Source organism: Lepisma saccharinum, chromosome 2 (assembly GCF_977018435.1).
Source record: "Lepisma saccharinum chromosome 2, izLepSacc3.1, whole genome shotgun sequence".
NCBI lineage: Eukaryota > Metazoa > Arthropoda > Insecta > Zygentoma > Lepismatidae > Lepisma > Lepisma saccharinum.
Genome location: NC_139230.1, coordinates 84,861,506 through 84,874,705, shown reverse-complemented (window position 1 = coordinate 84,874,705; position 13,200 = coordinate 84,861,506). Strand labels below are relative to the sequence as shown.

General features: G+C 35.9%; 1 protein-coding gene across 1 annotated transcript in view; it reads left to right on the top strand.

Moving 5' to 3' along the window:
- Nucleotides 1-13,200, top strand: part of LOC145984077 (protein arginine N-methyltransferase 6-like) — a 148,510-nt gene that overhangs the window by 104,301 nt on the left and 31,009 nt on the right. Inside the window, exon 4 of the mRNA XM_083117467.1 lies at nucleotides 4,436-4,609. Coding sequence (XP_082973593.1) covers nucleotides 4,436-4,609 — 174 coding nt within the window. The remainder of the gene's footprint in view (nucleotides 1-4,435; nucleotides 4,610-13,200) is intronic.

The window sequence follows — 13,200 nt, the reverse complement described above, 5'->3', positions numbered from 1 at the left end:
TTTTCACGTAATTACGTGTCATACATAAAAAAATCTTTGTTCTAACGTGAATCTTGCGGCTGGCATTCCAATCGTCTCACTGACACGTCACACATACACACTACAATAACACAAACAAGTAACTGCAAGTAACCAAGAATAACACTCTTGCGCACAGTACGAAATTAACACGCTCTTGGTTTACATTGCTCGCCACTATATTTACAACTCTGTCTTCATCTAGTCGCGAAGGAACAAAAAACTCGAGCTCGGATATTTCGGATTGCAAGGAAGCTCACGAAAACCATTCACTTTTATCAGTTTCGTCTGCAGTGTAATCCTGATACAGTGTTGCACATTCGAAACCTCCAAACGATTCCCATGGCCACAAAACTCTTTCAAGGATATAAACTTAAACAGGACGTTACTGGTCAAAACTATGATTAAAATGCTTTATTATCTGTGGCTCTTAACATCATTTCTATAGCGTATTTATTTGTGTATATAAGAGCAGAACTTGGATGAATTACAGAAGAACTTTTGCGTGTTATAACACAGGTTAGTGCTCGTTTTGCAATATTTATATAAATGTCTGCATATGTCTATAAAAATAAGCGGGCATTACAGGCCGCAAATGTCGGCATCTCCGTCAGCGCCGCCCGCCACGCTTCTCCCGATCTCTCGGCTGCAGATCGAAATGGACGCACGGTAATTGAGCAAAATTGAATATTGCTTTCAGGATAATAGACCTGAAAATACTTTTAAAATCTAAGGAATTGAACTCTCTGTGTTGGAGTAGAGTGAGGGTAATTCACAAATATTTTACAACCATCACTGCCATAAATTTAAAGCAATTGAGCTGAAATTGTTGCACAATTCCTTGAGAAATTGGTATCCTATTGTATTTGAGTTATGCCAGACAAAAAAAAAAAAATTCTTATGCTTCAGTAACTTCAAATTCTTATTTTTTTAAAAATCTAGGGTTAGACCACATTTTTGGATATAAAGAAACAAAATACCAGCTGTTTTAAAACATTAATTGACCTATAAGTTTTTCATAATACGTTCGTAATATTGTACAAGGTGTAGGAGGGGCAGAAAGTCAAAATGAGGATAAGTCACCAATATTAAGACCACAGTAACTGCACTAAATTTGGATTTTTAAGCTGAAATTAAGGCCGCAACTAGATATGCCCAAGAACTTTTGCCATATTGCATTTTAGCTAAATAAGTCAAAGTGTTTGAAGATGGTGAATTTTGAACCTACAAAACCTACAGAATGTTCGAAAATGAACTTAGCATATTTGATGTGCAGTAGATATTTAAATTATTAGTGTGCAGTTTTTTGAATCCTCACTCCTTGTAGCATGTAAGGATTAGTATTATAATGTACACTTATGCCATGTGGTAGATAATAAGAGTAATATCCATTTCTATACCTACAATTTCTAATGAAATGACCACATCTTTCATCAATTCTGTTGTTTGACCTATTTCAAAGTTTATGGGAATATGCTGCAGCATTATTTTCACTGTTTAAATCTACAATATTACACTATGGAACAAATTGGAACTTATTTCTATAATATGAAGAAATTATGTGCTAATTTTTATGCAGTTCACAGAATTGGCTTGTCTTTTCACATTTCCTAGATACAGCATATCAGCATTTTTGAATATGATATGTAACTCCATTATAGGTAGCTCAATATTATTTGTGACAATTTTATTGCAACAATTATTATTTTTTAAAAATTAACTTTGAATGTGTAAAATGGCATATTTCAACACATCAGGAAGACATACCAATTAAATTATTGCATAAAATTGTAATTCCATGTTAGTTGCCAAAAATATTGTTTGCCTATCACATTCAATAACCATGCCATGATACACTGAGGACTTAAGATGCAGATCACAATCTGACCATATTGTCTTATGTACTGCAGATTTATGGCTCATTAGACCATGTTCAGTGCATTTCATTTCAATATAGTAGACTTGTGTTCATGCTCCAAGTTTTTGTTGTCATTTAAGACAAATCTTTAATGTTGATTTATGATAGCTGAAAGGTTAGAATTGGATTAGTTTGGAGAATCTTGTGGGATCATGTCATAACACATAAGAACTGACTGCTGCATTTGTGTAATACAGTGAAACCCCAATTTTACATTCCAGAATTTTACATTTTCCCACGTTATACACTCAATCTTTTTGGCCCCAACATAGCAAAATGCTATAAAATTTTCCTCGGTTTTACATTTTCTTGCATTTTAATTTTTTTCTGCTTGGTCCTCTGTAAAATGTGAAATCTAGGTTCCACTGTATTATAATGCTGTTGATGGTATGTTGTAATGCCTTGGTATTTCACAGATACCTTTGTTTTCTTGTTAAACTTGTTAAATCCTCAAGAGGTGATGCATGAGTGAATTGGACCCAGCACATTGTTTTGGTACTCCTCTTCAGTACCTTTGAAAGGTTGCCCTTCTCACCTCGATGTCACACATGTTCTATTCCTGGAACCACATGTACAAGAATTTCCAGCCACTTCTTTCTTGTTGTGTCCATTCCAGCCTATGCTCCACTCCTCTTGTAACTTTCTGTGCTGAAGCATCTTCTTGTTTTCATGCTGACTGTCTCAGGTGTTTGTTGTCATGTGGTTGTTGTGCAGTGTTGTGTTTGCTTTAACATGTTTTTTATTGACAGAATAAAAATAAAATCAGATATGATTTTTCCATGAAGCATTTCTTTATCCCATGATTCCTGTTCTACATGAAAAATGATGTCTTTTCAGAACATTTTTTTTATTCTATTCTATCTATCTTCTATATATATATAAAAATGGATGTATGTGTGTGTGTGTGTGTTTATATATATTTGTTCCTGCATAACTCTCGAACGCCTGGAGCAATTTAACCAAACTTGGTACACATATCACTTACAATGTGGAAAGAAATACTGTCAGGGTAAGACGCCCCTGCATGCATAGGCATAGGGTGGGAAGGGGACATAAAATAGCATTCTGTTGCGAGGCATTTTTATGTCATATCCTGCAAGTTATGCTTCCTGCTTCACAGCACGGTGAAGTTGGTTGCCTACACAGAAGGTGCGATATTGCTATCCAGGAGCAATTTCAAGCAAACTTGGTACACATATCACTTACAATCTGGAAAGAAATACTGTGGGGGTAAGACACCCCTGGCACCCCTAGGGGTGGGGGTGGGAAGGGGGTGACATGTAAAAATAATTGAAAACGACCGATATTAGTGTGGAATCCATAGCTTTCGGGGTCGCTAACATGAATAGTGACACTCCCAATGCCGTTCAACTCCAAGTTCATTTTACACTAGAGTTAGAATTCATTATTTTCCTGTCTAATAGAAGATTGTCATAAATAAATACCCGGGCAATGCCAGGCAATCAGCTAGTACATTTTAAATCTCAATTAATCATTTGCATCATATTCTTCTGTATAGTAAGACTTTAGAGATTGTCAGTCAACTAGTGTGGACAATTTAGGTACTTCAGGACAGCAGTAAGAAGAAAGAAGTTTCAGGGCATCATTCTATGTACCATGGCTCCCAGGTTAAATGTTCATATATTCTTTCTTGAACAATTCTGATCTACCAATGTAATGCTGTTGATATTTACACATTAGATCATAAATGTCTGCAGTGTTTAGTGTTGGAATATCATAATGCTTGTGACCTCCAGATGTTTGCCATCTTTGAGGTTTGTTTGAGTTTGCCATATTGCCATAAGCTTTCAAAGCTCATGAAAAGTGGTTTGATTATGTTAGAGTGGTTAGGTTTGTTCTTTCTTCTTGTGTAGTTGATTATCTTTGTTGGGTAGCCTCCAGTGCATTTTGAACTCTTGTGCACCATGAAGAAAGCTGTCATTCTGAGTAGCTGTAGTGAGGGTTTGTTTACAATGTTTTCTAAAGTGCTTCTTGCAGTTAAAAATGAGTTATTAATCTTTATATGTGTTGCTGTCAACAAAGCTTCAAGATTGATATTTGATTAATTCAGTGCTGACTCAACTCTTTCATGAGGATGGAAAATGCATTTGCATTTTCTGCCATTCATAAGAATTAGTTGTTGCTGCACATTTTGTATTTAGATTGACAGTGTATCACCATAAGGCATCAAGAATTACTTTCATTTACATTATTTTCTGTATTAGATGACCTGTGAGCCACAAGGAATTATCACTTAAATTAGTTTCAGTAGTGTCTAAAAATTGCTCTCATGTTTTCCTCATTTGGTCTGATTGCAGTATGCAATTCATCATTCACTTTATTCTCCAGATGTATTTTTGTATGAGGCATCTTCTCACATTTGAAGAAACAAAAGCATATTATCTTTTTTTTTTTGTATGATTTCCAGATATTTTTGTGTGATTGAACTTAAAATATTTTGTTACTGTCTAAAACTGACATGATGTATAAATGTTGCAGGTTGTTGAATCAAATGAATTAACTGAGAAAATTGTCCTCATAAAAGGAAAAGTAGAAGATGTAAATCTTCCAGAGAAAGTGGATATAATTGTGAGTGAATGGATGGGGTATATGCTGTTTTATGAATCCATGCTTCCTACTGTGATAGTTGCAAGAGAAAAGTGGCTGAAAGAGGTTGGTGCAGTTTGTTTTATATCACTTTTATATAATAATTAATTTTTGTATTTTTGTTTGTATTTATTCAAATGTTTCAAGTTGTCCCTTGTGCATTGCACCGTGCCATAATGGCTATGCCTGTTCTTGATCTGGTTGTAATGTAATGTGATATGATAAGGATGCCTGACTGCCATGTAGGAGACCCCCAGGTTCAATTTGTAGATTGGGTAATTTTGAATTATTATTATTTTTTTTTTTAGTTTTTGTTTTAAGTCCACTTTCTGCACAGATAGGCTAATCAGGACTGGACATATAGTTTAAAGTGGGATCCAAACCACTGTGTGCGTCCACCAGGTATTGAACCAATAGCTCCAGAGCTCACGTATGAGCAAATACCTTGGGATGACCCTGAAGGTTAAGCCAAACCTTTGGTAAAAATACACATTGATGTCTTACCATACCAGATATTTTGGTTTAGACTTTCTTAGTGAATAACACTATGTAATTTATACTACAAATATAGAATCAGAATGTGACTGAATTATGTATTTGAATTTATCTGAATATGTGATTTAGAATTTTTTTTGTGTAGACATCAAAATATATTTATGCACCAAATAAATTCCCTGCAAAGACATAACAATTAAAATACCTTTCAAACTCTGCCTGTTACATTGCAGTTTTACAGTTACTGATTTGCCAGAGGCAATAGCTCTTTTTAATTTGAGGTACATGCCACAACTTGGAAATGAATGTAAAATAGTAACATTTTAAAATGAATGAATGGAACTCTTGTTTCATTTCCTTTAATATGGAATCATATTCATCGTACTACTATTGGTGGGAAAGTAGGAAAAGTGCTGTTATTTGGAAACATTCTGTGTCTAGTTTTCAACTTATTCATCCCCTTTTCTTTATTATTTATTATAAGCAAACTATTGATATTTTAATCGTAGTCATATGTTGAAAGTTTTCTTCCTTCCCTCAAAAACGAGTGCTTTGGTTACATTTGGACAGTTATGTAAACTTCCCACTGATAGGTAAATTAAAATGTCAGAATATTCCTTTTTCTTCTTCCTTTGCTTTTATTTCATAGAAATATGTATAAGTCCAGGTAAATTTTTTGGAAGATCAACAAAAGAACTACATAAGAATAAAGATAACTGTGAAACTAAGAGAAGAGAACTCTTGTTGCCTTTTTGTGTAATTTTACAGTAGTGGAAAATCATTGACAGACACTGTCCTCATTTGTGCATCTCTGCTTGCCCATGGAAGAAAAAAATCATTCATGTATGCAATGTAATGTAAGAGTCCTTCCATGCGAAATCAACACAGCCCCCAACCTGACCATCACCGATTTTCATGAAATTTGGGGAGTTGAAACTATACATGGAAGTTAGTAACTATGGAAATTTTGAGTCTCGTAATTGTTAAATTATTCAAGGTCAAAGTTCGCATAAATTGCTATTTTTGAGCCCGCTTAGCTGTACTAAATGTGCTGTAACTCCGCCCCTATTTTGCCTAGGAAGCTCAAATAAAGCTTATTGTACAGGGAATTGAACAAGCTTTCCAGTGATATATAACAAGCCTACATTTGGATAAAAATATAATTTTGTCACGTGACCTTGGCCTTTGACCTTGAATATCTCAAAACATGTCATCACCGAAAATCATGAAAAAAATATATTTGGTCCCTCATGCCATACTCTAAAACATATCAAAATATAATTCTGAGACTGCAATGGGATCAGAAGATACAAAATAATAAGTGTAACTATGTGACTGATAAAAGCCTCATTACATGAACTATGACGAGTCAAATTTCCCTTAACACCCCCCATACAAAATGTAAAGAAGTTATCCTGGGTATAATTGGTCATGAAAGAAATAGGTTAGGCACAGAGAGATCCCTAGCCGTGTGTGTCAAGCGGAGGTCCGGCATATTGTTAACCGCCATATTGAATTCAACGAAAAATTTCAAAGGAAAGGGGGTGATGTGATACATCAAATCAGGCTAGAATTTCACGAAAAATGAAGTGACGTAGGTTTTTCCAACAAATCTTTAGCCAGTAAAAAGTTATTACTGCATGCTTGTAACAATTTTCTCCTTTTCGAGATGTTAAAAAAAAAGCATTAAAATGCTCCTAACGTGTTAGGAACTCATCGAGATCACGCTGACACCTAGAGAGAGAAAAAAGTTACGTACCATTGCATATGATTTTAATCAGCGACATTCACCAAATGGTTGAATAGTGAAGAATATTGAGAAAAGTATCTCAAACAATTACGTGACACTTCCTTTGGAATGAAAAATCTTCAGTGACGAGGCTAATTTTTATGTTCATGGTGAAGTTAATAAACAGAATGTGCAATACCTGTGATTTGATAATCTACAGTAGACAGATCCCAGCCGAATGGTTGTTGCTGGTAAGCTAATGATGTGGTATTGTGTATGGAGAACGGGAATGGTTGGTCCATATTCAGCAACGGAATCTTATATGGTGAGGGCTTCTTGGATTTGTTAAGTGAACAGGTTTTTCATCCTTGCTTACGGGTTATGGCACTTTTCCAGAGTTTTGAAACAGGAGAGAGTGTGACCACACTATGTGGACATTGTGGCAATTTCTTCATGGTAAATTTCTAGGTAAATTGATGGGTAGACGGGGATCTATTAGAAGCCCTGCACATTCCCCAGATCTAACATCTTAGGAGGACATTTACCTTCAAAAACAAAATGAAGAGAATCGTGCATGCACTGAAAGTCCGTGATATTGACCATCTGAGAGAAGGCATAGTTGCTGCTTGCGATGATGTTGCACGTGCTACATTGCCAAATGTTCTGTGTGAATCGTGAATGTGAGAGACGTCAACGAGTGTGTTCACAGGAACATTGACAACATTATAATGTGCATATATCGTAAGTCAAAGATATGCGTATAACTTTTTACTGGCTAAAGATTCGTTGGAAAAACCTACGCCACTTCATTTTTCGTGAAATTCTATCCTGATTTGATGTATCACATCACCCCCTTTCCTTTGAAATTTTTCGTTGAATTCAATATGGCGGTTAACAATATGCTGGACCTCCGCTTGACACACATGGCTAGGGATCTCTCTGTGCCTAACCTATTTCTTTCATGACCAATTATACCCAGGATAACTCCTTTACATTTTGTACGGGGGGGTTAAGGGAAATTTGACTCGTCATAGTTCATGTAATGAGGCTTTTATCAGTCACATAGTTACACTTATTATTTTGTATCTTCTGATCCCATTGCAGTCTCAGAATCATATTTTGATATGTTTTAGAGTATGGCATGAGGGACCAAATATATTTTTTTCATGATTTTCGGTGATGACATGTTTTGAGATATTCAAGGTCAAAGGCCAAGGTCACGTGACAAAATTATATTTTTATCCAAATGTAGGCTTGTTATATATCACTGGAAAGCTTGTTCAATTCCCTGTACAATAAGCTTTATTTGAGCTTCCTAGGCATAATAGGCATGGAGTTACAGGACATTTAATATAGCTAAGCGGGCTCAAAAATAGCAATTTATGTGAACTTTGACCCTGAATAATTTAACAATTACAAGACAAACGAGACTCAAAATTTTCATAGTTACTACGTTCTAGGCATAGTTTCAACTCCCCAAATTTCATGAAAATAGGAGATGGTCAGGTTGGAAATTGCACATATCTGTGTTGATTTGGCATGGAATGACTAGTAAGCTACTTTAGGAAGGATGTGTATGGAAATGAGGTCATGCTGTTGCATGACAATGCATGCCAAGTTTTCCTGCGGCACTTCCGCTGGGAGGTCTTTGGCCATCCCCTCACCCTACTTCCCCATAGCCCCAACCTGTCACCCAGCGACTACCACATCTTTCACCTTTTCACTAATGATGCCGATGTCTCGACACCACTGAAGACTGGTTCCTCAGCCAAGCTTGGACATTCTTCACTCAGAGTATTCCAACCTAGTCACATGCTGGGATACTTGTTTGAACAGGCAAGGTGGATATGTAGCACATGTATTACTATTACTTCCAGTATGTTCCAACCAATAAACCATGCTGAGAACAAAAATCAACAAATATCTCACTTTCATTTGGGCAAAACTTGTATTTGAAGAATTGCATAAGGAAGTTAGACCATGAAAAATATATAATATTCAATTAATAAATGCTAATTTTTTATGCAAAACTAAATAAAATTGTGGATTTTTAAAAATTTACAGGATAATTATACACTGCAAAGGTGTTGAGTGGCATTTTTGCAGTCCATGTGATGTACCAGAACTCCAGGAAAAGTGTTAGTGGGTATTGGTGATTAAATTTGAACATACACTTTCCCTGTGTCTCCTTGTAATAAAAGGACCCTGGGTCTGATTCCCAGTGGGGACACATAATGGTTTTGACTTTAAACTCTATGTCCAGTCTTGATTGTGTATACAGTGAACTTAAAACATTTCATGATACCAGTACCACCGGTATTTGCTGATACTGATACATCTGCATCAGTATTCGTTCATTGGCTTTCAGTACAGAAGTATGGTTCAGGGTAATGCAATCATATTTAATTCTACTGTGCCTAAAATGTTATAAACAGGGACAAAATAATGTTTTAAATGTGTAGGTGTTCTCCTATTGTGGTTTTTCCACACACAGATTAATTGGATGACTAGATCTTGAAATTAATATTCAATTAACTTAAAATAAATGGGAGGTCACCTCCTTGACATCATATTCAATATTCATAATAGGTGACAACCAAAGAAAAGTGTTATCCTCTTGCACCATGACATAAGGGTAAAAACACCCTTCTGTCGCTGCCTGTTATCTTATAGAGTGCATTTCACAGTCGAGTCGTCTGAGGAGTGGCGGGCAGCTCGCCGGGCAGGTGGGTGTGCATTTGCTGGAATTTAGATCCATAGCTATGTGCTGACCTTGGCACTGGACTCATCAGTGGTTCAGTATCCATATAGCTGGTGTCCAGTTTGGATGTGTTTTTGAAGTGTTAAGGTGTTAACAAGTGTTTTAGATTTTTTTGTTTTAGTTTTCATATTACTGGTGCTTTTCTGCAGTCTAATAATGTCACACTATCCGTACAATTTAAAACAACAAATTTTTATGTACAACTCTTAAGTCATTATGAATTCTTGTAGGGAAAGAAGTTGTAAGATGTTTCACAGCAGTGGCGGCAATATGGGGGGGGGGGGCAAGTGCCACTTTTGCCCCCACACTATGCTAAACCTTATATACAAAGGGAAATATACTGTCTTTGCCCCATCAGTTTTGCACTTTGCCCCCGGGTTTTGGAACCCAATCGCCGCCACTGTTTCACAGTAGAATTCCCAGATGTCCCTGTTCCATGCAGAGACAGTGTTCAAAAACATGTGTACAAATTTAGGGAATTACAATTTCATACCTTAAAAACATGTAAGATGTAAGAGAGAGAATGAACGAATATACTGATTGACAATTTGTCTGGTAATATATGCATGCCACTGTACATATGACATATGATAATAATGTAGAATTTTAACATAAGATTGAGATTTCTTACATCCTTTTTCTGACATTTTTGTCTCCACCCAAGAAGCTATTAAATATAAATTTTCATGAAGTGGCCAATGGCAGGATCACAGAATTTCAAATTAGTATAATTACTTATTCATTTGGTAACTTTTAAAAAATTTAAACACTTTAGAGGTTACTTGGTCTTCATACCCTTGCCTTAATTAGTAGCATACTTTTATTATTTTTAGCATAAAATTAGGCAATTGGAGCTGCTCCTGATGGTATTATTGTGATTATATAGGTTAATTTACAGATTTTCAGCATAACTCAAATAAGTCTTTTCCTTTCATAACCCTAAAGTACATAACATTTTGAGCAGAGGAGTCAAAATCTTGAGGCGAATAAAGAACACCCATTGTGTTTCTGAGAACCAGCAAATAATTAGTGAAGTTATGTGATTTTTCAACAGACATAAGTGTTGTTTTTATGCATCCAAATTTTCCCATTGTCAAGACAATGAAAGAATGAAATGGAAAAAATTGGAAAATCTGCAATTTGTAAAACAATATAACAAAAAATCTCATTTATTAGCATTATGTAAACTTATGTTTCAAAATTTTTGTCACAGGAATATTCATCTAATGGCTAACAAAATCTTCTTATCTAAAATGTTGTTCCTTTCCTTCTTTTAGTTACTCAGAAAGAAAAATATGCAGGATCCATTGCCTTATTTTACATAATCTTGAAGATACATCAATGTGACTAAGATAATAGAAAACAACTGTACAAGAAAAGTTTTTAGAATTTATTCAGAATGAAGAACAACTGTTGAGTTATCACAGTTGCCTCTATCATAATGTGGATCATTGATTGATGGGAAGAATGTGATGAGTACCCATAAACACAATTAACAAGTCTTGTAGGAGATGAACTCTAGTGTGGGTGCACTTTTATCTTTATTTTTTAAGAAAATCACAAATATTTAGTTCCCTTTGTAGATTTTGAGAATAGTGCTGACTAGCAGAGGCTAAAAATTCATTTTTGACAATTCTTGATATTTGTAACACACAATTTTAACACTTAAGATTTTTCACTTAGATTTTTGTCTGTTCTATGTATGTTAAGAATACCTAGCAATCTATCTGGAGTTGATAATGGTGTTACCTCCGTTTCCTCTTTCTTGTACTGTTATGCATAAAGAATCAACACTGAATCAGCCCTCTTGCAGACCAGTGACTATAGCAAAATGGCATTTTCTGCAGCCTGTTTTAGAAGTATTGCATCATACAGAACAACATGGAACAAATTATCATATCCTGCAGTAGAATAAATAAATGTATGTTCATTGAGAGAAGTTGTTTATCATGTACACATACACACACATAGTAGTTCTCAAATGCCTTTTGACAAATAGTTTTCTTTACTGAAAGTAATATACAAATTTAACACTGTAAAAAGTAAACTACGAGCCATGGTGGTCTAATCGGTAGGGTATCTGACTGCTACACTGGAGACCCAGATTAAATTCTCAGGGTGGGTGATCTAAGGTTTTAATTTTTCCAGCCTTGTCTCTGCATAAAGCAGCTCTGAGGCTTACCCAGCCTCAAATAAATGGGTACCTGGGGCCAACCTTTGTAAAGGCAGTTGGAGCATGGTGCTGATTACATCACCTCCAAAATGGCTGAGATTGACTGATTGATTTGGTGTTTTAAGTCCACTTTATGCACAGGAAGGCTAATCGGGACTGGACCTACAGTTTAAAGTGGGATCCGAACCACTATGAGCCTCCACTGGGTACCGTACCCGGGACCCCTTGATTACAAGGCGACAACGCTACCACTGCACCATTGCGGAGGCCCTGTGGCTGAGATTGAGAATGTGTGGGGCCCAATCTCCACATCCTCTAAATATGCTATATGCAGAGCTGCCATTAGGGGTGTGCAACACATGCCACCACACAGGGCCTTGCACTTTGAGGGGCCTCGCGCTTCCGAGATATTTATATGATATTATTGCATCTTCTATTCATTCATTTCTTTTGCAAACGCCATTACATTAGAACAGACGAAAGAAATGAAGAGGTACATACATTAATGATACAACACTATTTATAATCAGCTTATGTAATGTACTATAGAAAGAGGAAAGCAAAGTTTCAAATGAAAACCGCACGTCTACTGCGAAAAGATTTTGTGAAAGGAAAATTTCCTCCATCTTTAACACACTTGAATTTATTGGCTAAACTGAGAAAAGATGGCAAGAAGGTAGACCCAAGCCAGAAAAACAGGTCAACGGACCTTGGGGTGGACCGTAGCTAGACTTGCTGATTTATTATTATTGTTTTAAGGTAACCTGTGAATATAATACTTGGATGGAAGCCGCATACACTACCTGTATACTCTGGTAGACTTGTCCTCGTCGGAATATTCCTATTGGTGTGCAACAACATTTCTGCTAAAATTGAAATATAGAACTGGAGATACTTTTATTTTTCTTTCCTCAAAACCCAGAGAGGGATATTTGCAGATTTTGTCAGATTTTACCACTATGCAATTGTACCAACAAGTTTCATATGATAGTGGTTTGAACTGGTAGTGTGTGCGGCTTCCATCCAAGTATTATATTCGCAAGTTACCTTAAAATAGTAATAATAATAATCAGCTAATAGCAGAGTGCCAAAATGAGCATCTCTCATTTGATATTAATCAAAAGGTATGTGAGAAATAACGTATTTCTTTAAAAAGTAAAAATGCTCCTCCAGGGTGGTATTTAAAGGAGAGGCGGATTTGGGAATATCCCTATGGTTTCAACATCCCCTCTCTGATTGCTAAATTTTAGCAAATATCCCGATGCTTCAGGAGCAGTGACTGAAATTTCCTCCCCACACTGGACATTTTTCCAAATTCATGCTCTTGCGTTACAGTTATGTGATGTGAAAGCTCGATTTCAATGATGTGATTGACAGCTTTGTTATGCAAAAGGAGCAAGATAAATTACATACGACAGGTAATGTAGGTTGCTTTGTATTTGTGTTCCCTAAGGAATTTTCCTTCTACTGTAGCATACTATATGAAATGTTCATACTTT